We start from the raw sequence: 22,341 nt of genomic DNA on the forward strand, positions 1-22,341 counted from the left end.
CAATTTACTCAAAGCCTCCACTAGTGTTTCCTACTATTATAACAACCTTGACTTGCATAAAGAAGGAAAAACATTGAGTGAAATAGCTGGCATCGCTGGATTTAAGGTGTGGTATCCGAAGCATAATAACAAGTACAGAGAAGCATCATCTGTAATTGACAAACCCAGGACTGGAAGACCCAATAAGCTGTTTAACAAGGATGAGCAATACTTGAAGATAATATCCTTAAGGAATAGCAAGAAGACAAGCGCTGAGTTGACAACAAAACTGGCTCAAATATGCACAAGAACACAGAAATTTGACTATGGAATAATGGTCAAAGGTGCTTTGGACTGTTTATGGAGTACAGGGAGTGTGGGAACACCCGAGGGAGGGTCTTCACAGAAAAGTTTTGGTGCTGCAGGCAGTTAATCTGGTCCTGCAACAATTTCTTCCAGCGATACAAGGGAGATGTGCTGATACGTGCAGACAACACCACAGTGGTGGCTTATATCAACCACCAGGGGGGTCTCCAGTATCTTGATCTCAATCGTGTTGCCCAGGAGCTTTTGCTATGGGCTCATGAGCACTTGCTTTCAGTAAAAGCAGTTCACTGCCAGTGGTGAGGAACTAGACGGCGGACCTCCTCTCCTGAGGGGGCCCCCGCAGTTTGGAATGGAGACTTCACCCAGAGAGAGATCTCTTTGTGACCCAAGAGTCCACCCACTGTCCCCACTGGTATCCCTAGTGGAGAGCTGCCGATGCACCACGACCTGCTCAGTCAGGCACAGTGTACCCTGTGGCACCCCAACCCATCAAGCCTGCAGCTGTGGGTCTGGCCCCTGAATGGCTGCATTTAAGCCACCTGGGCTTATAAAACAGGGTGATAAACACCCTGCAAATTGCCAGGGCAGACTTTACTCGTTCCTAGTATAGTAATAAGTGGGGCGTGTTTCAGACGTGGTTTTTGTCTTGTGGTTTCGAACCCACGACGTGCCCTATGACAATTATACTGCAATTTCTTACAGTACTTTTTTGATGAGGGGAAATCCCCCTCATGTTGGTTGTTATGTAAAAATAGATTCCGTCTCCCCAGGAGCTCATTTTCTGGCGGTGCAATTTCTGAACAGCACCCAACGGCTTAGGCCACCGGTGAAGGACTTAGTTCTTCATTGGAGGTTAAATGAAGTGCTTAATGTACTGACAGAACCTCTATTTGAGCACATTCACTCAGCTGGGCTGAAATTCTTTCAAGACCGCCTTCTTGCTTGCAATCACCTCTGCTGATCTTACCTTTCTACATTAACCAGTCAGTGGAATTGGAGGCTTTCTATCCCCATCTTTTCCAATCTCAGAGTGCCATTAGTGTATTATTTGGACAAAACTTAAAGCTGGAGGCAATCAGAATTTTTTTTTTTGTCAATTACGGAGCTAAGTCCCAGGGACAGGCTCTGTCTAAACAGCGTCTGTACTGGATAACAGGCGCAATACAGACTGCGTATGAACTGGCCAATCTGCCCTCGCCCGAGAAGCTCACCGCCCATTCCACCAGGGTTCAGGCGACTTTGTGGGCTTTGTTTCAAGGTGCAACGATCCAGGACATATGTAGTGCAGTAGTTTGGGCTTCCCCCCCATACGTTTTCCAGGTTCTATTGACTGAATGTCATGGACCCGCAGAATCCTGGATTTTGGCAGTACTGAGGGCAGCTTCCCAGTCCACCCTTGTGACAGAACATTAGAGGCGAGTCCATTCTAATGTTTTTCAGTTTACTGGAAATAGTGTTTGAAGCACAGAGCGGTGTTTGGTTAGCTTTGTAGCTCAGTGTTATGTACCATGTTCTTGTGACCGTTGGTTATACTCATAGAACATTAGGGTCCAGATTAATGTTTTTATTTCAGCTATGCTGGTATTGATTCAGGCACAAGGCAGCTTTGACTTGTCCCTTGTAGATTGAGGTATGCTTCAAGTCCTAGCAACAGCTTGGGAATATGCACCCATTTTGTAATGGTTAATATTTCCTACTTGAAAGGATACGTTAGGTTATTATTATAACCCTGGTTCCCTGAAATAGGAATATTAACAATTAACTTCGAGATCGCGGTGTCTTTAGTCGCAGTTCCCGAAGGAAATACTGTCAGGGTGAGTAGTGAGTTTATGTTCGTGGGGGAAGAACAACACTACATCACCCTCCTCTGACGAGTGTCTTTGGTATAAAGTTTTCAGATTCAAGTGTCTTAAAGGGAGATTTTGTGATGGTTAATATTCCTATTTCAGGGAACCAGGGTTATGATAACCTAACGTTCTTCAGTTTCAGCAACAGTGACTTCCAAGATGTGTCCGACATCATCGTTTGTATTTAAATATTAATCTTGCCCTGTGGTACCTGTAAGTCTCCTTGGATAAAAGTGACTGCCAAAAAAAAAAAAAAAACAGGTAGAAGACTCTCATTAGAAAAGGAATCTAACCTGTCATTGGAAGTGGTATTAACAACAGATTGATAGAAAGGAACATTAACATGTTGGCATTCATTTAATGTTTTCATTTTCTTTTTCCCTGTTTAAAATTTGTCCTGTGCGTTACTCATTGGGGCAGTCCAGTAGATGCTTTCCAGTAACTTTTTCTTGGGACATTCTGAAGCGTGTTGATGAGCTATTTTTGGAAGACAGATGTTGACAGAACTTTAGACGGCTCATATGTGTGAGTGCAAGGACCCCCCTGTAATAGCAGCAGGATGGGCATTGTTGCTTTTTCTCTATTGCAGAGGTAGGGAAGTTTGAGTCGCAGATGTTGCTTTGGTCTGAGTTACAGTGGGGAGGCTGGGTCTGTGCAGCAGTCTGACATGGCTTTTTACTCTAGTCTTTCATGTACTTTAATAGGAGTTAGGTTAACGCCCTTTTTTATATATACAAAGAACACCACCACATGATGATTTTGCTTACTCTGGCACCATTGGTGGAGGGGGAAGGGAAGAAAAATAAGTTAACAAAAAGCTGGAGTAAATGCTGGTCCATGCTTTTGTGTTAATTTTATATACATGATGCAAACATAGATCGTAAATTGTAATTGCAGTTAAAGGTATTTAATGATTCTTAAGTTTTTTGTATCTTTTTATTCCCCCCCCCCCATAAACAGGTTCTTATGTTTGCCATTTTGATATTTACAGACATGTCTTGTTTTGTAGCTTTCCCTTTTTGTGTTTGTCTTGCATACCTATACTAATAGACAAGTCAGTTTGCAGGGTTTAAACATATATTTAAAAAAATGTGTTTCTAGTTCAGTGTGTCACGGATCAAGGTGACATCTTAAGGGGGCAGTGTGGTCCAGTGGTTAAAGTACAGGGCTTGTAACCAGAAGGTCGCTGGTTCAAATCCCACCTCTACCACTGACTGACTCACTGTGTGATCCTGAGCAAGTCATTTCATCTCCTTTTGTGCTCCATCCTGCGGATGAAATGTTAAATCAATGGCCTATTGTAAATGACTCTGCATATTATGCACAGTTCACAGCCTACCTATGTAAAGCGCTTTGTGATGGTGGCACCACTGAAAGTTGCTATATAAAAATTATTATTATTATTATTATCATTAGAAGTGGATGGTTTGGCTGTGTTTTGAAGTTCCCCTGGGTTTAATTGATTGGGATACTGCGTGTTATAGGTTCCAGTTGCAGTGAGTGAAGTCAGGGAATAAGGGGTTAACACTGGTCAGCACACTCTGCTCGTATTCCCTGAATGATCCTGGCAGGTAGAAACTGCATTGATGAAAGTAAAAAGTCACAGTAAGTAACTTAATTCAAAACAGATTTATTCACTCTGCCTCAAGCATTGAAAATGTGCTGAATCTTTTCTCTCGTGCTCTCGTTGTCGCTCTCGTTCTCTCTCCAGTCCTTCTGCCTCAGTTATCACACAGATTATTAATTCGAAAGTCACACAATCAAACACTTAACCCTAACCTTCAGAATGAAAGTGTGTGTGTGTGTTTTGCAAAAGTGCTGAGATATGTTGAGATGAACCAACCATAACAAATCTCAGCAATTCATATCTTGGCTTTCACTTGAGAGTGGCTGCAGTGCTTGATTAATTACAGTTTTAAAAAACTGCAATTTCTGTCTCTGTTTCCTTTCTTTACAACTTTAGAGAACACACGTGTTCAAGGTTAAATTTCACATAAAGTTTGATCCAGATCTGTCTTGGGCTTTTCTTCGTCAAGTGAACTATAACTGTTAATGCAGTAAATCTGCTTCTGCATATCTTAAATAATTGTTTTTGTTGTCAAGTACTTTCTAACAACTGTTAGATATGTAGAGGTGTGCTATCCTTGGTACTTTATACACATGTTTACAACGTTGACATTTACTGCCATGTGAAAATGGGCATAATAACCTATTTCTCCCACATGATGTCAGTTTCTGGAGTCCATAACTTGGTCCATCTTAATGGCCACTTTCATTTGGTGTATCTTATTCTGCAATATGCTATTCTGTAGGCTGTGATTTTGAATTGACAGCCATGACTGAGGATGTATGTAGTTGACACATTTGTTTATTTCTCTTCATTATTGCTCCACATTGTTCTGTCAAAGGTAGATTTCAAATACTTCGAACCGTACAGACAGTGTCAGAGTACAGTGTAGGCAGTAGAGAGTTATTTACATAAACGGTAAATTAGGGACATGGATCTGCTATCTTGGTTAGATTTATTACATTAAAGTGGAATGTAAAAGCTTTGTATGCAATTGATTGCACGTTGTGTAGTGTGGTACAAATCTGGTACATACTGGGTCAGTGAGAGTCAGGTTGCTTGCAAGTATTAAGGTCCCGTCCCGTCCCGTCCCGTCCCGTCCCGTCCCCCTCATGTTAGTGTACAGTTTGCATAGCGATTGAGAAGACCTGCCAAACTTTGTTTACTTTTTTTTTTTTTTTTAAATGATGGCAGTAAGTTTAATATAATACTATTGGTGCCCTTGAAATTGTGTCAGACTTTTGTGTTTTAATTATTGGTGGAGGAGTCTTGTAGTTTTAAGTAATAAATTAATGAATAACTGGACTTTCCGCTTGGCAATGCCGCTTGCTCTCCTGAATGTGCATTGCTAATTTCCCACTTGAAAAACATAATGAATTCAGTTTTGTCTGGCCACGTAGTCATTTATAGTAGTCAGATTGAACTCTTATCTTGCCATGTGATTTCTACTGGACCCCTGCTTCTTTTGTACTACTGTGTGCAGTATGTGACCAAACAACTCTACATAAGCTTGAATTAGCCATTCGCTCCGTTCGCTTCCAAGGTCAATACTTTTTTTTTTTTTTAATTCTGAAGCAGCACAGTTATTTCAGAGTTGGAATAGAAATGGTGGGATTGCAGAGCAGAGAAACTAGTTTTTCTAATACAGTATATAAGTTTTAAAAAATTAAAAGGTTCTTTAGCCCACCCTGTCATTATTATTTTGAACTCTCTCCAGCCTCCAACCCCCCTTGTTTTGTGCTCTTATCATTCGGCCTCCCGCTCCGTTGAGCTCTCCCAGCACTTTCTCCTCTTCAATCCATTGCAGCAGCCCAGCAGTGTTTGTTGTTGTTGTTGTTGTTATTAATTTTTGTCTGTGTGAGTAAACAGTGAATGCAGCAGATGTCTTTACAGTTCCTTCTGCTTTTTTGCTGCCATCGGTGTAAGTTATGTAACTTCCAACAATCTGTTTTTGTTCCTTTTAATTCTTCTTTGACTACTTTGGTGTTAAAGGTTTCTTCTGACTCCTGTGCAGTCCAGGGAAAGCAGTCTTTAAACATTGTGGCATACTAGCTTACAGTGTGAACCAGAGGCATGGAATGAACTGGTTAGAGCAGAGGGACTGGGAGGCAGGATTGCCTAGTGGTTAGGGTGGAGTGACTGGGAGGCAGGGTGGCTTAGTGGTTAAGGTGGAGTGACTGGGAGGCAGGGTGGCCTAGTGGTTAGGGTGGAGTGACTGGGAGGCAGGGTGGCCTAGTGGTTAGGGTGGAGTGACTGGGAGGCAGGGTGGCCTAGTGGTTAGGGTGGAGTGACTGGGAGGCAGGGTGGCCTAGTGGTTAGGGTGGAGTGACTGGGAGGCAGGGTGGCCTAGTGGTTAGGGTGGAGTGACTGGGAGGCAGGGTGGCCTAGTGGTTAGGGTGGAGTGACTGGGAGGCAGGATGGCCTAGTGGTTAGGGTGGGGTGACTGGGAGGCAGGGTGGCCTAGTGGTTAGGGTGGGGTGACTGGGAGGCAGGGTGGCCTAGTGGTTAGGGTGGGGTGACTGGGAGGCAGGGTGGCCTAGTGGTTAGGGTGGGGTGACTGGGAGGCAGGGTGGCCTAGTGGTTAGGGTGGGGTGACTGGGAGGCAGGGTGGCCTAGTGGTTAGGGTGGGGTGACTGGGAGGCAGGGTGGCCTAGTGGTTAGGGTGGAGTGACTGGGAGGCAGGGTGGCCTAGTGGTTAGGGTGGAGTGACTGGGAGGCAGGGTGGCCTAGTGGTTAGGGTGGAGTGACTGGGAGGCAGGGTGGCCTAGTGGTTAGGGTGGAGTGACTGGGAGGCAGGATTGCCTAGTGGTTAGGGTGGAGTGACTGGGAGGCAGGGTGGCCTAGTGGTTAGGGTGGAGTGACTGGGAGGCAGGGTGGCCTAGTGGTTAGGGTGGAGTGACTGGGAGGCAGGGTGGCCTAGTGGTTAGGGTGGAGTGACTGGGAGGCAGGGTGGCTGTGGTTAGGGTGGAGTGACTGGGTGGCCTAGTGGTTAGGGTGGAGTGACTGGGAGGCAGGGTGGCCTAGTGGTTAGGGTGGAGTGACTGGGAGGCAGGGTGGCCTAGTGGTTAGGGTGGAGTGACAGGGAGGCAGGGTGGCCTAGTGGTTAGGGTGGAGTGACTGGGAGGCAGGGTGGCCTAGTGGTTAGGGTGGAGTGACTGGGAGGCAGGGTGGCCTAGTGGTTAGGGTGGAGTGACTGGGAGGCAGGGTGGCCTAGTGGTTAGGGTGGAGTGACTGGGAGGCAGGGTGGCCTAGTGGTTAGGGTGGAGTGACTGGGAGGCAGGGTGGCCTAGTGCTGGGAGGCAGGGTGGCCTAGTGGTTAGGGTGGAGTGACTGGGAGGCAGGGTGGCCTAGTGGTTAGGGTGGAGTGACTGGGAGGCAGGGTGGCCTAGTGGTTAGGGTGGGGTGACTGGGAGGCAGGGTGGCCTAGTGGTTAGGGTGGGGTGACTGGGAGGCAGGGTGGCCTAGTGGTTAGGGTGGGGTGACTGGGAGGCAGGGTGGCCTAGTGGTTAGGGTGGAGTGACTGGGAGGCAGGGTGGCCTAGTGGTTAGGGTGGAGTGACTGGGAGGCAGGATTGCCTAGTGGTTAGGGTGGAGTGACTGGGAGGCAGGGTGGCCTAGTGGTTAGGGTGGAGTGACTGGGAGGCAGGGTGGCCTAGTGGTTAGGGTGGAGTGACTGGGAGGCAGGGTGGCCTAGTGGTTAGGGTGGAGTGACTGGGATGGCCTAGTGGTTAGGGTGGAGTGACTGGGAGGCAGGGTGGCCTAGTGGTTAGGGTGGAGTGACTAGGCTGGGTGGCCTAGTGGTTAGGGTGGAGTGACTGGGAGGCAGGGTGGCCTAGTGGTTAGGGTGGAGTGACTGGGAGGCAGGGTGGCCTAGTGGTTAGGGTGGAGTGACTGGGAGGCAGGGTGGCCTAGTGGTTAGGGTGGAGTGACTGGGAGGCAGGATTGCCTAGTGGTTAGGGTGGAGTGACTGGGAGGCAGGGTGGCCTAGTGGTTAGGGTGGAGTGACTGGGAGGCAGGGTGGCCTAGTGGTTAGGGTGGAGTGACTGGGAGGCAGGGTGGCCTAGTGGTTAGGGTGGAGTGACTGGGAGACTGGATGGCCTAGTGGTTAGGGTGGAGTGACTGGGAGGCAGGGTGGCCTAGTGGTTAGGGTGGAGTGACTGGGAGGCAGGGTGGCCTAGTGGTTAGGGTGGAGTGACTGGGAGGCAGGATTGCCTAGTGGTTAGGGTGGAGTGACTGGGAGGCAGGGTGGCCTAGTGGTTAGGGTGGAGTGACTGGGAGGCAGGGTGGCCTAGTGGTTAGGGTGGAGTGACTGGGAGGCTGGATGGCCTAGTGGTTAGGGTGGAGTGACTGGGAGGCAGGGTGGCCTAGTGGTTAGGGTGGAGTGACTGGGAGGCAGGGTGGCCTAGTGGTTAGGGTGGAGTGACTGGGAGGCAGGGTGGCCTAGTGGTTAGGGTGGAGTGACTGGGAGGCAGGGTGGCCTAGTGGTTAGGGTGGAGTGACTGGGAGGCAGGGTGGCCTAGTGGTTAGGGTGGAGTGACTGGGAGGCAGGGTGGCCTAGTGGTTAGGGTGGAGTGACTGGGAGGCAGGGTGGCCTAGTGGTTAGGGTGGAGTGACTGGGAGACTGGATGGCCTAGTGGTTAGGGTGGAGTGACTGGGAGGCAGGATGGCCTAGTGGTTAGGGTGGAGTGACTGGGAGGCAGGGTGGCCTAGTGGTTAGGGTGGAGTGACTGGGAGGCAGGGTGGCCTAGTGGTTAGGGTGGAGTGACTGGGAGGCAGGGTGGCCTAGTGGTTAGGGTGGAGTGACTGGGAGGCAGGGTGGCCTAGTGGTTAGGGTGGAGTGACTGGGAGACTGGATGGCCTAGTGGTTAGGAATTGGGAAACGGCTCTGTTGTATGCTATTAGGTATACAGTAACCTTGTATTTCTTTACTGAACTGGCAGTTTGGGTGTCAAGGCTTTTCTGTTTTGACTGAGAGGTCCTCCTAGTGGTTAAAGCAGAGTCTTGGAAAGGCAGACCTCTGTAGGATTAAGAACTGTGCTCGTTTCATACCTTATTTACTGATCGACACTGGAGAAAGCTGTCCCTTTGCATTTGCATGCTTCTGTACCATGTGTTGCAAATCGGATTAGAGAGTAGGAGTGTAGTAAGTAAGAAGCTGTTCCTAATAGAATATGAAGGTGTGAAAACCAAGGGTACGGTATGTACTGTAGCAGCAGTAGAAATGAGCGGACAGTTAGGGTACTCAAGGGTTGCTTCTGTCTGGATCCCTCATCTTCTCTTTGCTTCAGAGTTGTTTTGAGTAGTCATTTCTACTGTTTTTTTTGTTTTTTTCTGGTAAACTGCAAGATGTACTTTTTATAATTGTCACAAATGTGTTATGTAATGAGGTTTATGGCAAGCAGGCTTAAGGTTCAAATTCAAATATGTGCCTGTTTTATTTTGTATTTTCTCAGGTAAAGTTTGTTGCTTGTTACTGGGTAACCCTTGCACAACCCATTTTTCGTCAAATGTTTCAAGTTTCATTGGAGCAACAGCTGGTTTGGTATCAGAATAGTGAACTAACATAAAACAACTCTTTCTGATGTGTGCCAATGATAATATCTATAAATCATATTCTAGTATTGGAAAAAAAAAAAAAAACTGGTTACTGACATGATGTGATTTGATCAACAGGCAGACCTCTTAAAATCAAAAAAAATAATACAATTAATATCTAAGAAATGTATGTGTCTGCTAAATGTAAGATATCAAATATTGGAACTCCTTTTGCAATATTGACTTGGCAGTCAGCTATTGAGCTAGGTTTGTGGGTTATGCATGGTTTATCTGCTCTACTACTTGCATGTGCAGTACCTGTTCTGAGCAGCAGGGGTCATTGTAACACCAGCTAAACACAAGCCACTGCCTTAAGCTTTGTATTAGATACCCAGAGCAAAGAAGGAATTAAATGATTTATTGTTATTAGTGAATGTCTGTTTTTTGGGGTGATTTAATAGCTGGCAGTTTTCCTTTTACATAACTACACCCATGTTGTCTGGAATATTTAGGCTAATTTAGGTTAGGTAACACCTGCATGTTTTGACAGGCAGCTAAAATTGCCACCAGCTTTTCTATAGATGACATTAAACAGTTAAACTAGATACATTTTTGAGATCAATCAGCTACAAGGAACAAGACGAGCTTGGATGGGCTCAATGTCCTCCTTGTGTGTACATTTTCGTATGGTATAGAGCAGCAGTCCTGCTATGCTTGTGCCACCTTGGGACCAGTGGTGTTAATAATTAGTATTAGTAATTTAGTATCAAACGTTATCCAAACATTCGGCCCATCTAAGCTCATCCTGCTCCTCGTAGCTGATTGATCTCAGAACTTTTGTCAAGTTGGGCCATAGAGGATCTAAGAGATTCTGTGTTAACAATATGACTAGGCAGCCCATTCCATCCCCTCGCCAGTCCCTTTGTGAAGTCTCCTTCATCAACATGACTAGGCAGCCCATTCCATCCCCTCGCCAGTCCCTTTGTGAAGTCTCCTTCATCAACATGACTAGGCAGCCCATTGCATCCCCTCTCCACTCTGTGTGAAGAAGAGTCTTCTTCATCAACATGACTAGGCAGCCCATTCCATCCCCTCACCACTCTCTGTGTGAAGAAGAGTCTCCTTCATCAACATGACTAGGCAGCCCATTCCATCCCCTCGCCAGTCCCTTTGTGAAGTCTCCTTCATCAACATGACTAGGCAGCCCATTCCATCCCCTCGCCAGTCCCTTTGTGAAGTCTCCTTCATCAACATGACTAGGCAGCCCATTCCATCCCCTCGCCACTCTGTGTGAAGAAGAGTCTTCTTCATCAACATGACTAGGCAGCCCATTCCATCCCCTCGCCAGTCCCTTTGTGAAGTCTCCTTCATCAACATGACTAGGCAGCCCATTCCATCCCCTCGCCACTCTGTGTGAAGAAGAGTCTCCTTCATCAACATGACTAGGCAGCCCATTCCATCCCCTCGCCACTCTGTGTGAAGAAGAGTCTCCTTCATCAACATGACTAGGCAGCCCATTCCATCCCCTCACCAGTCCCTGTGTGAAGAAGTGAACGGTTGCATTAAACCATAGTGCACTTTCATTTAGAAATAAGATGGGGAAATTCTTTACACGCTTGGCTGAAGTCAGTAGATATTGATGTATAATATTCCCTATACAGTATGATACACTTGGAATTTAAAATTAGACACTGGTTACCTGGCATTTTCAGAGTTTCTAAAGCCATACAGAATTTTCTGTTTGAGTCAGGAGCCCTGGAGATAAGGAAAGCCAATCAGGCATGGTTCGTATAAGAGCTGATAGCATTCGCTGCTGCGTCTGCCAGTTAAATGTAACCTCCTATGCATAATGCAGCGGTGTGTCTTATAATCGCTGTTCAATACCAGTCTGACAGCTCTATTATACAGAACTCCTTAGGGGTTTTAAAGCACTTTATTTGCAGTTCATTGACGCTACGGCTCTAATCAATCAAGCCCAGACAGGAGGTGACTCGCAGTTTTCAGCCTTGCCACTGGTCTCAGTCATTTCTTTTTTACTATGTCAATCGGTGCTTTAATTGCTGTCCTAGATGCTGTACATACAGATACATGCTTTTATTGGAAGGGGTAAAGCATCACCAGCAGGTTAGAGCAAAGAACAATGTCTTCCCAGTTTGATTTAAGAATACTTTTGAATTGCATGTCGCATAAAGGAGGGTTGATCTGGGCTGACCCTTTTGTCCTGTAATGGTATGCAAAAGCACCAACAAACCTGGTGGGACCCATTTGAACTGTGTGCCTTCAAGTGCTGAGACTTGAATGCCTTACTTTAATGTGACCAGGGCCCTTTAATGGTTGTTTTTGTATTCTATAGATTTCGGTGCTTATTGAAAAAAGGGTGAAAATAGGTGCAAAATACACATGGAAAAGTTAGTAACTCCAGCCTTTAATTAGCACAAAAGGATCGATGCTAAGAGTTGTGTGGAGCTGCCTCATTAAGCTAGTGGGAGCATTATGCAGCTTTAAACACTATTGACATTTGCACATGAAATAATACTTTTACACTCAGGTAGGGGGACTTATGTTCTTATTCTAAGTCTTTATTCTTTTGTTACTGAGCGTATCCGTTGCCCTAAATTTTCTCTGGCCTTAGAGTAGGTGGCTTCACATGTCATTTTGATAGAGTGTGTGTGTGTGTGTGTGTGTTTTTTTTTTTTTTTTAATATAAACACGCCTTTCTCCTTTTAATGTAAGTTAATATTAAGGTGTAGGGTGTTCTAAGAGAGTTCTAAGAGCGCCTGCCTCTACCTCTCTAAATATAATGTGTTGTTCTATAGCAACAATATTTCCTTGTCTATATTTTCGTGGTGACCAGAACAGGTAGGGGTTTTTTCTTCCCTCCCTTTAGTTTTTTATGGCTTCACACTTATGCCACTTCTCTAGAGGGGTCCCATGGTCTTTGCCTGTGTGCTTGGAAACCTTGTGTTACTGATGGGAAATGCACCGTTTAAAAATGATTATTGTTATTTTCTTTTTTTTTCATGCAGATTGCCTTCTCTCAACACAGTAACTTCATGGACCTGGTGCAGTTCTTTGTGACGTTTTTCAGGTGAGTATACAGATCAAGAGACCCAAAGCGCTTGTGTGTAAGTGTGACATTGCTGCAATGTAAAATAAATCAAACTAAATAAATGAATACGCATTTTCTGAATATGTGGACGCATTAGAATCTTGTAATACAGAAAATGCACACCAGGTCAGTCATTCCTGAAGAATATCTCTGTGGTTCTGATCATCCTTTGCTGTGACAGTAGCATTAAAGGGCAGTTGGTCCCTTTGTATTCATTGTTGATAAATAGTGAATCTGACTGTGAATGGGGATTAAACACAGTAGGTCGTCTTAGCTGCCTGCTATTTCAGCCAGATAAGGTACTTGGCTGGAAGTGAGAGGTTGTGTGATAAAAAGGAAATCTGGCATCTCTGCTATCCAGGGCAGCTTGCTAACATGAAAGACCTTGACTGCGCTGCTGGGTGGAAGTTATTGATAAGGTGAATAATCAGCTTCACTGTTCATCACATTGCTTTGCAAAAAAGGATGTTTAGCACTTCTGAAGGAGGACTTTGTAACGAACTGAGACCAAACAAGCGCTAATAATTTATACATTTTTTTTTGCTAAAGTGAGAAAAGGAAACATGCTTGGATTGTGCCAGCCAGTGTTCTATTAGGAGGCAGTCGTGGGGTTCCAGCTGTTCTGTTGGGAGCCTGTCCTGCTCTGTTCTGTTGGGAGGCTGTCCTGCTCTGTTCTGTTGGGAGGCTGTCCTGCTCTGTTCTGTTGGGAGGCTGTCCTGCTCTGTTCTGTTGGGAGGCTGTCCTGCTCTGTTCTGTTGGGAGGCTGTCTGCTCTGTTCTGTTGGGAGGCTGTCCTGGGGTTCCAGCTGTTCTATTAGGAGAATCGTGACACCTCCAGGATGTCGAAGATGCAGTTATCTAGTCAGTTCCATTCCTTTGACACAGACTGCAAGCAGAACAGGGAAAGTCAGTAACAGAAGCAGGCAGAGGGGAGATTATTTTTACCCCCTTCAGGCATGTGGTCATGTTGCACACCCCTCACTGCCGAATCGCCTCTAAACTTTGTTTGTAGAAGCACTATAACAACAATAATGTACATTTCTATAGTGCCTTTCATCACCAGGATCCCAAAGCGCTACGCACACAATGAACAATTAAACTGTTGTTTTTAATTGCAAAAAAGCTAATTTTGTAGAAATAGAACAATTAAGTCTAAAACTAAAATTGAATAAAAATGTGCTTGAAACACTGACACTTATGCAGCTGCACCGAGACTCGATTGCTAATCAGTCATTCAGTTGAATCTGAGCACAGTCTGCATGTGAGCTGATTGTGCAGTCCCTGTGCCTAAATACAAATATACATTTTACATCACTTGTGCCACACAATCCACACTCCGTGCACCACTACAAAAATGCATATAGCAGACAACATAAAACACAAAATGTGCACAGGGGCGGGGGCACCCCACCACATCTCCTCCCGTGTGCACAGCACACATGGCCTTAAAGGCCATCTCCCCCCTTAAAATCACAAAAGTCTCTGGGGGTACTCCTGGGCCAAGAAGGGAGGCAGCAAGGGGCCCACGGGCGGCAATGTTGCCAGTAACAATGCTGTCAGTGAACTGCTGACAGTGGAGCGAGGTCCTCCTCTATTGGCAATGCTGTCAGTGAACTGCTGACAGTGGAGCGAGGTCCTCCTCTATTGGCAATGCTGTCAGTGAACTGCTGACAGTGGAGCGAGGTCCTCCTCTATTGGCAATGCTGTCAGTGAACTGCTGACAGTGGAGCGAGGTCCTCCTCTATTGGCAATGCTGTCAGTGAACTGCTGACAGTGGAGCGAGGTCCTCCTCTATTGGCAATGCTGTCAGTGAACTGCTGACAGTGGAGCGAGGTCCTCCTCTACTTGTAATGCTGTCAGTGAACTGCTGACAGTGGAGCGAGGTCCTCCTCTACTGTTAATGCTGTCAGTGAACTGCTGACAGTGGAGCGAGGTCCTCCTCTACTGTTAATGCTGTTAGTGAACTGCTGACAGTGGAGCGAGGTCCTCCTCTACTGTTAATGCTGTCAGTGAACTGCTGACAGTGAAGCAAGGTCTTCCTCTATTGGTAATGCATACCACCGTGTGCCTGTACTCGCCTCATGCAAGGCACCATCCTCGCTCTTCAAGACCACTGAGGAGTCACAAACGCACAGATCTAATTGTTAAAAGCTTGTACTGAATGAAGTGTGTCCAGACCAAGTTTCATTACAATTGAATGAGTACTTCTCTAAATCTAAAATATGTAAAAAACTGTGACATACGAAAAAGACAATGCAGACATAATTTATTGTATGGCAAAAACTTTTCATGAATTGGTCTGTTACTGTATATGATTCAGCACTTTAGACTAGACATAACAAGATTTCCTAATATACTTCAAGATTAATCACAATTAGACGATTGGTTCTCTACATATATTCAGAAAATTACATCTATCAAGACAAAGTTATGATATATCAAATGCTCCGGCCCTCCACGTGCGTTTTCACAGTTGGACAAGCGGTTCCCTAGATAGATCCAGAAAGTGGCACATCTGAAAAACAATGAGTTCATTTAAAACTAATCACTTATTTTTTGTGGCGCTCACATTGCTGGTGCACCCAGATGGCTCATCCACTAGTCAAACAACCGTATGGTGTGCAGCATGAGTCATGCATGCCAGAGCCCAGGTGAAACAGCCTGCTGTGTCAAGTTGCTGATTGTCACTGGTTCCTCAGGGAGTGTTGCCTTGGCTCTGGCATGCATCTTGAGGGACTGGACAGCGCGACAGCGGTCCCTATACAGTAAGACTGTGGGAGGTTCCAGTGGATACCTACAGGGCATATGGTGTGGTTACAGCTGCTGTATTTCCATGATCTCTGCAGCAGTGACCGTATGATGTATAATGACATGGGGACCGTCTACACCAGAAGAACAATGCCCTTCAAAAACGCTAATGTTTGAGAATTTTAAAAACATGGATATCAGTGGATGGTCTTTTGATGTAGTAAGATTGGCAATGTGGTGCACTTAGCATGGACTCACCACTATTGCTTGTTGTGCATATGGTTGGTATTTCAAGTAGAGCACTGGTAGCTACATTGGTTAACAGCTCTCTGGGAGTCTGGAGTTGGCAGGCTGAACAGAATAAATGCATGTGCCAGAATCCTGGAAAAATGACCTACCCTCTCAATCAGTAATGTGTCAAGTTGTAGAAATTAGACAAATATTAGAAACTAAATAATGTGGAATAAAACCACCTTGTCGTACTTAAATCCCTTAACAACCGACTATAACGTTACATCTGGCAGGAGAGGGAGTCGGTTATAGGCAGAAAACTTTCAGCAGTTTCATGTTTTTTTTGCTTTTCGTATGACATGGCCTGCTTTTTAACATGCCTTTGGATGTCAGCAGAGTTCTGAAAGTGAAGCTAGGCTTTTTCACAGTTGAGTATTTACTGTGACAGTACAGTGACCACAGTCAGACCAGGAATTAGTAAATGCCCCCCCCCCCCCCCCCCCCCCCCACCCACCCACCCCCCCTGAAACTTTTATGTCCACAACACACTTCAAAATTTTCTTTGAAAATCACTGTCTCTGTAGCTGTACACTGTGTTCTCTGGTTCTGATTGTTGGGTTCTTTTAAATTTTAATCAAAGGAGGCCGATTGAAAGAGTTTGGAAACTTGCAGTAAATGGTCCAGTGGTAAACTTGTACAGATAATGAAGAAGAATAGAACAGAATGCATTTTGTCCAACTGGCTTGACAGAGTTTGTATGAAGGGGAGTTAATGCCCACCAGAGTTGATACGGATGGGGAAGAAGACAAAACTGAGGCAGGTAGACAAACAGTTCAGCTAGTGCTTTTATTAGTACACAGAAGATATAATACACAAAATACTGAAGATAGCACTAATTATTAGTGATGATGAGTGGAGTTAAATGTATTAGTAATTAATTCCTAAACCTTACAATGAGGTTCTGCAAGCATGAGTGTGGGCAAGCCTGTTTTTCATAGTGGTTAGGACTCGTGCTTACTTGCACTGTGCATGGCCACTGGTCAGTGCCCTGCCTCTGTCCTTTTACAGTAGAATTGTGAAACTTAGGTGGATGTGCTTGGAGTTCTTTCCTGCTGCTGCAGTCCCTTGATCTTTGGCATCGGGAAAAACTGAAATTTATATATACCAGGGAGAAGCCATACGCTGACTGATTCAATATTACATTACATGTCATAGGAATGTACTTCCGTTTTACAGAAATTAAATAAATTGGAGCTAGTGCGCACCCCATTGTTAATTTCACTTAGAGTGAAATTGTCCTCCTTCAGTCCCTTCTTCCCTGTTACCAGGTATTGTATGTGCCGATTTGCTCCAGGAAAGCCTGTAATGACAGTTTTGGAGGGATTTGGTTGGACTGATCAATAGAAAGCTGGAAGCTGGGGCAGCATTGAGGGGAGTGTATGGTGTTGCACTTGTTCCTGTGCCTGACTGGACCCTTGTGTCTTCCAGCTGTTTCCTGTCCCTGCTGTTGGTGGCGGCAGTCGTGTGGAAGATCAAACAGAGCTGCTGGGCGTCACGGAGGAGAGAGGTGAGACTCGACCAAGCTAGTGTTCTTCATTAAACTTTTAATACTGCACCCGAGTGTCTCCGCAAAGTCTGAGGATGTGTGGGATAGGATATTGTTGCACAGTGCCCAATATATCAGTGCTGTGCATCAGTGCAACACAAATGTGCTTCACCACCAATAAAGGTCTCTATATGCAGTGTGCAAGAAAGCAATGCAAGTTTCAAAGGAAGAAAAAAATGTGGTCTTTTCAGAAGTATTTTTTTTTTTAATTTAGTATTCGGCAATTATTTTATTGTTTTCTCCCAATTTGGCATATAGGATTATTTTTAGGCTCAGCTCGCTGCTGCCAGCGCTGACTCGGGAGCGGCGAAGATGAATACACGCTGTCCTCCGAAGCGTGTGCTGTCAGCCGACCGTTTTTTTCTTTACACTGCCAACTCTGAGCTACAGCATCGGAGGGAAACACAGCTCTGGGGAACTTACAGGCAAACCCGCAGGTGTCCGGCCAGACTACAGGAGTTGCTGGTGTGCGGCGAGCTGAGGACACCCTGGCCGACCTAAGTATGAGTTCTGACTGAATCGCTTTGCCAGTAGCTTGCACAGGGTTTCCTGTACAGTGCTACCCGAGGTCACTACGAACTGGTGGAACCTTACCTACCCTGTACTAAAGTCACCGACCCGGTTCCGACCTGCTAAAACCGGTCTTGTTCGGGTCTTGAACAGGCCCGTTGTTGTCTTTAAGCAGACTGAGGTAGCACCTGCACAGTGTTACTGTACATTTCATTACTACTTGCATAATGACTGGGTTTTATCCCTGTGAGATGTGCAAGGCCCGTCTCTCTGTTGAGGACAAGCACGGCAGATGCTCTTCTTGCCTGGGGCCAAAGCACACAGAGTCGGCACTGGTGAACAGCAGTTTCTAAAGGTTTTGTTCACATTTCTCCAAGTGCATGCTGGAGAAACGTCTCCGGCAGCTCTACAGAGCTCTGTCTGTCTGTCCCTCGCTCCTGCACAGCGCTCTTCCCCATCACCCTCTTGTCAAGGGAAAGTGGACGACTCACCTGGGAAAGTATCCCACACAGAAGCCGTCCTCGCGGTCATTCTCATCCTCCCCTGCCTCTCTTCCTCCTCCTCCTCCTCCTCCTCCTCCTCCTCCTCTCAGGAAGCAGAGTCACTGTTCCAAGCCATCAGTGGACTCAGAGCAGATGGAGAAGTCTTAGGCAGCAGTTTCCCACCAAGGAACAGTGCCCATAGACTTACTGCGTGAACATTCAGTCCCACCTGTCCCGTTGGGATCCCAGGGGTTTACGAGTGCAGCTTGGCAGCAGGATGCTGTCCATTGCCGCCTCTGAGGTGATGGGTGAGTATTTGCTGACGTTCCTGTCCTGAGGACGTGGAGTCAGACAGCACATTCCCTGAGGTTAATCTCTCCCTGTCAGCAGGGCTTCTACCACTGATCAAGAGGACCATTGCTGTCTTGCAATTGCCCTGGCCTACAGCAGGTGAAATAAGGCAATCCATCTTTGATGATGAGCCTACCACAATACCTAACCAAAATAGTAACGTGCAAGGCAGCCTCGACTTAGACTTGTAGCATTCTGGTCCTGCGGCAATGTTGCCCTTATCATAACCCTGGTTCATTGAAATAGAAATGTAACCATTAACCTTCAAGGTCGCTGCATCCATGGCAGGCTTGATGGAAAAATGACTCTGAGGTCTGTGAGCGCTGTCATTTTTTGCCCTTGGCGGGGGGACATGACTGCGCCGCAGTCTCTGTGAGCAGCTTTGATATATTGTGTTCAGGTTTCGGGTCGTTAGGAGGTAAATACCCTTCAGTAAGAGTTACATTTCTATTTCAGTGAACCAGGGTTATGAAAATAACCTAACATTCTCTGTGCTGAGATTGGAGGCTGTAAGTTGATGAGTTGTCTGTATTGTTTCTCCCTCCCTTATCAATGAGTTCTGTCCTTGTATTGAGTTGGGCTGTTGTAGGCTGTATCTTCAGAGATGTAAGCCTGGAGTTTTGCAGTGATACACACAGTAAGTTAAAATGTATTGATTTTGTTTTGTGAATTTAGTTCTCATGGACATTGTAACTTGACTACAATCAGGTTTATTTCCTGCAGATGGGTGCCAGGAGCGTTTTCTGTTTCTTCTACCCTACCAGGGAACAACTTACTTAAATTACTTTTGTATTTCTGTAAAAGAAATCTGAGGAAATGTTCAAGTCAGTCATTGCATATACAGTTTTTAAAAGCAGCTGCTCAAAAACATGTTTGAATTGTCTTTTTGGAAGGGAGAATAAGTGTGTACTTTATAGAAAAAACTGAAAACGGCATTACGTCTCTACGGGGGCTGCAGTGCAGTCGAGTCACCACCAGTTTTAAGACGGTATTGGGGAAATAACAGAAAGCACTGTATATAGAATAATGTAGACCTAAAGGCTTAAAAACTGATTTCGATGTGTACAAAAAAGCAAAAAAACCTGCTGGACACCAAAAGAATAAAGTTGACTACCGTCATTAAGTAGAGGGGCAATAAACCATTTCTTTTTTTTTTTTTTTTTTTTTTTTTTTAATTCTTCAGACATGTTTGCTGTGAAATATACCCGAAACATTTTTAATAATATAATAATCTTTATTTTTATATAGTGCCTTTCATAGTGGACCACCATCACAAACTGCTTAACAAGATACAAGACTAGGGTGTGTGAACAATGTATCAGCTGCAGAGTCACTTACAGCAGTGTCTCACCCGAAAGACGGAGCACAAGGAGGTGAAGTGACTTGCTCAGGGTCGTACAATGAGTCAGTGGCTAAGCTGGATTTGAACCAGATACCTGCTAATTCCAAGCCTGTTCAAATGAAAGGTTCAAATGAAATCAGTTCAGTTAAGAACATACACTACTACACAGTGAGAGTGTTTACGAGTGTTTGTTTATGTAGGCTCTTTTTTATTGCCATCAGTCCTGGACTAATAGCTCCCCATTTAACATGAGATGTTCCCATAATTACAGTGCGTAGTAGGTGTATGTTAACCTTTTAGAAGAAAAGAAACTAGGTGCAGAGTGTGCTTTTGTTCAATCACAAAACCATAGTTACTGGAGACGACTTATAAAATACTGATTTCAGAGCTTTAGCAAGCAGGCAGTTTCATAGATAAACACGGAAAGCATTTTCTCATTTCTAAAACAAGTTGGTGATCCCAGCACAGAGTTTAATGTCATTTTCTGAGAGGGGTGGGGGGCTATTAACCCCTCTGCTTCCCCTCGTTATGCGTCATCAACACGGCAGGCAGTTCATTTCCAGGTCTTGCCAAGGTTGTGGGCATATCTGTAAGCTGTCAAATGCCACACACAGCCAGGGGCAAAGTCAAGACATTCCAGAGTGATTTTTGTGCTGTGCTTTCTGAAACTTGTGTGTGTAGACAGGATGGAAGAGGGGGTTGTATTCAGCGTTATGGTATTCTCTTCCTTCTGTACACTGCAATAAAAAAATTAGTTTTTTTAGAGTCCTTTTTTGTGCCATTCTAATCAATGCTGGTTTTTTCTAAATTGTGGGTTTGTAACGGAGCATGTTCTGTCTGTGTGGAGGTTAGACCTGTGACAATGCTAAGAAATGCCAGTGACACTGGCTTTGTGCATTGCATCTGTGTCTGTAGGGTGCCTTTGTTGCCCTATTTGACACTTCATAGAGGAATGGTCTTACTGCTGCACAGGAAGTACATTTATTGTGTGGTGGCAGGACGCCTTTTGTTGAGGAAGATAGGGCATATGCTCACAATTGATAACAATTTGTATTTCCTCTTTGTTTTCTTTCATGAACCCTGACAAACAGATAGCAGTATGTTAGGAGTGGTTTACTGTATATCAGAGCGCTCGCAGAACTCAGTCCATAAGACAATTCCATTTATTCACCCTCTGTATGTGTCAAATAGAACTGATATGCAATTTCAAATGTCTTGGTAAAACTGAATTTTTAAACATTAATAAATCTCAAAAGACAAATGTGCAAAAAAAGTTATGTTTCTGAAACTAGCAGGTTACAGTTGAATATTCTGTCACATCATCCAGTATTTGGATGTTGTACCTGGCAAAGAAAATGTTTTATTCCAAACACATTGAGATTGCCTGTTTTAATAATGTATTTGTATTTAACTTGTATTTAACTGAACATTTTAGTCAACTTAAACCACATTGACATGGCTGTGAGTTCATATATGTGACTGAAAAGCAGGCCTAAAATGTGGCAAATTGCTTTTTTGTTATTTTATTTTTATAAGAAAAAAAGCTCAGTGTAAGAGCTACCGGGATATACAGTAATCCTTGATTTGTAGCACGTGTTTCTTTATTAATACATATTTTTCAATGCAGCAGAGTATCAATTTTATGGTCTATATTTAAAAAAAAAAAAAAAAAAAACATTATGGACTATGTTTTAAATGATTGTTAATCTAGTCTATTGTTTACTCGTTATTATCATTGTCATTATTATTCTGTAGTCCCTAACCATTAACAGTAGAGACTGGACATCAGCATTACCCCTTCTCTTGGAAGATTACCCAGCATATGGCTATAAAAAAATGCTGTTGCACGATGAGGAGAAGGAGTCCCTGCCGGTTTCCCATCCCCCACCCCAGGAATGTCAGAGCCAATGTGACGCTCACTTGGGAGCTCCCAGCAGAGTTCGGCCTCGTTGCACAGCCCGGACGCGAACCAGTGCCATCCAAGCTGTGTGACTCATCCTGCACTCCCAGCGGCAGCGCTTTAACTGGATGATCCACTCAGGGTCCTCCTTAAAACCTTTGTTTAAAATAACCCTTAAACCAGAGTATTCTAGCTAAATTCCAATTGGGGGGGGGCAAAAGGAAAGTGGCTAATTTCCCTTTGTCCTGTGTAATTTATATACCTGAAGTCACCCACTCCTCAACCGCCCATACAGTGAAACTTCGTTTTGCACCTCTGTGGAGGAGCCCTGTGTGTACACCTTCAGAATAGCTGCAGGCTTGTGGCTTATGAGTGCAGGGCTGATAGGCAGACCAAGAAACACTAATTCGTTTTTAAAAAAAAGATTTAAAAATGGGGGGCCCGAGTCTGCCTGCTTGCTTGCTTTCTTGCATGCCACTCTTTGCAGCTCCAGCTCTGGGCAGAGGATGGGAGTGAGTGTGCTGAGTTTGTAAATGTTCTTATATAACTTTGAAGGAACACTAAACTTTGTTTTTCATGTTCAATCCCGTGTCGGGTAGTAACCAGGTAACGTGAGTCTTACTCTTTATTGACATGATGGAAGGAAAAATCTACTTGTAGTGTAATTTAACTTTGGGAGTTCTGCCAAGACCTATTGCCTACGCCCCTGGCAAACCCCTCTTCTTGCCTCCTCGTTCTGTTTTGATGAACCTAAAGGTGTAAATAAAGCTTTGAGAGCATGAGGTGAGGTGCCAGGGCGACCAAGAGGA

At 45.0% G+C, this 22,341-nt stretch overlaps 1 protein-coding gene across 1 annotated transcript in view; it reads left to right on the forward strand.

Moving 5' to 3' along the window:
• LOC121312819 (attractin-like) overlaps positions 1 to 22,341 on the forward strand; it is a 130,811-nt gene that overhangs the window by 87,126 nt on the left and 21,344 nt on the right. Inside the window, exons 25-26 of the mRNA XM_041244661.1 lie at positions 12,281 to 12,342; positions 16,830 to 16,908. Coding sequence (XP_041100595.1) covers positions 12,281 to 12,342; positions 16,830 to 16,908 — 141 coding nt within the window. The remainder of the gene's footprint in view (positions 1 to 12,280; positions 12,343 to 16,829; positions 16,909 to 22,341) is intronic.

This window comes from Polyodon spathula, chromosome 1, assembly GCF_017654505.1.
Source record: "Polyodon spathula isolate WHYD16114869_AA chromosome 1, ASM1765450v1, whole genome shotgun sequence".
Classification (NCBI taxonomy): domain Eukaryota; kingdom Metazoa; phylum Chordata; class Actinopteri; order Acipenseriformes; family Polyodontidae; genus Polyodon; species Polyodon spathula.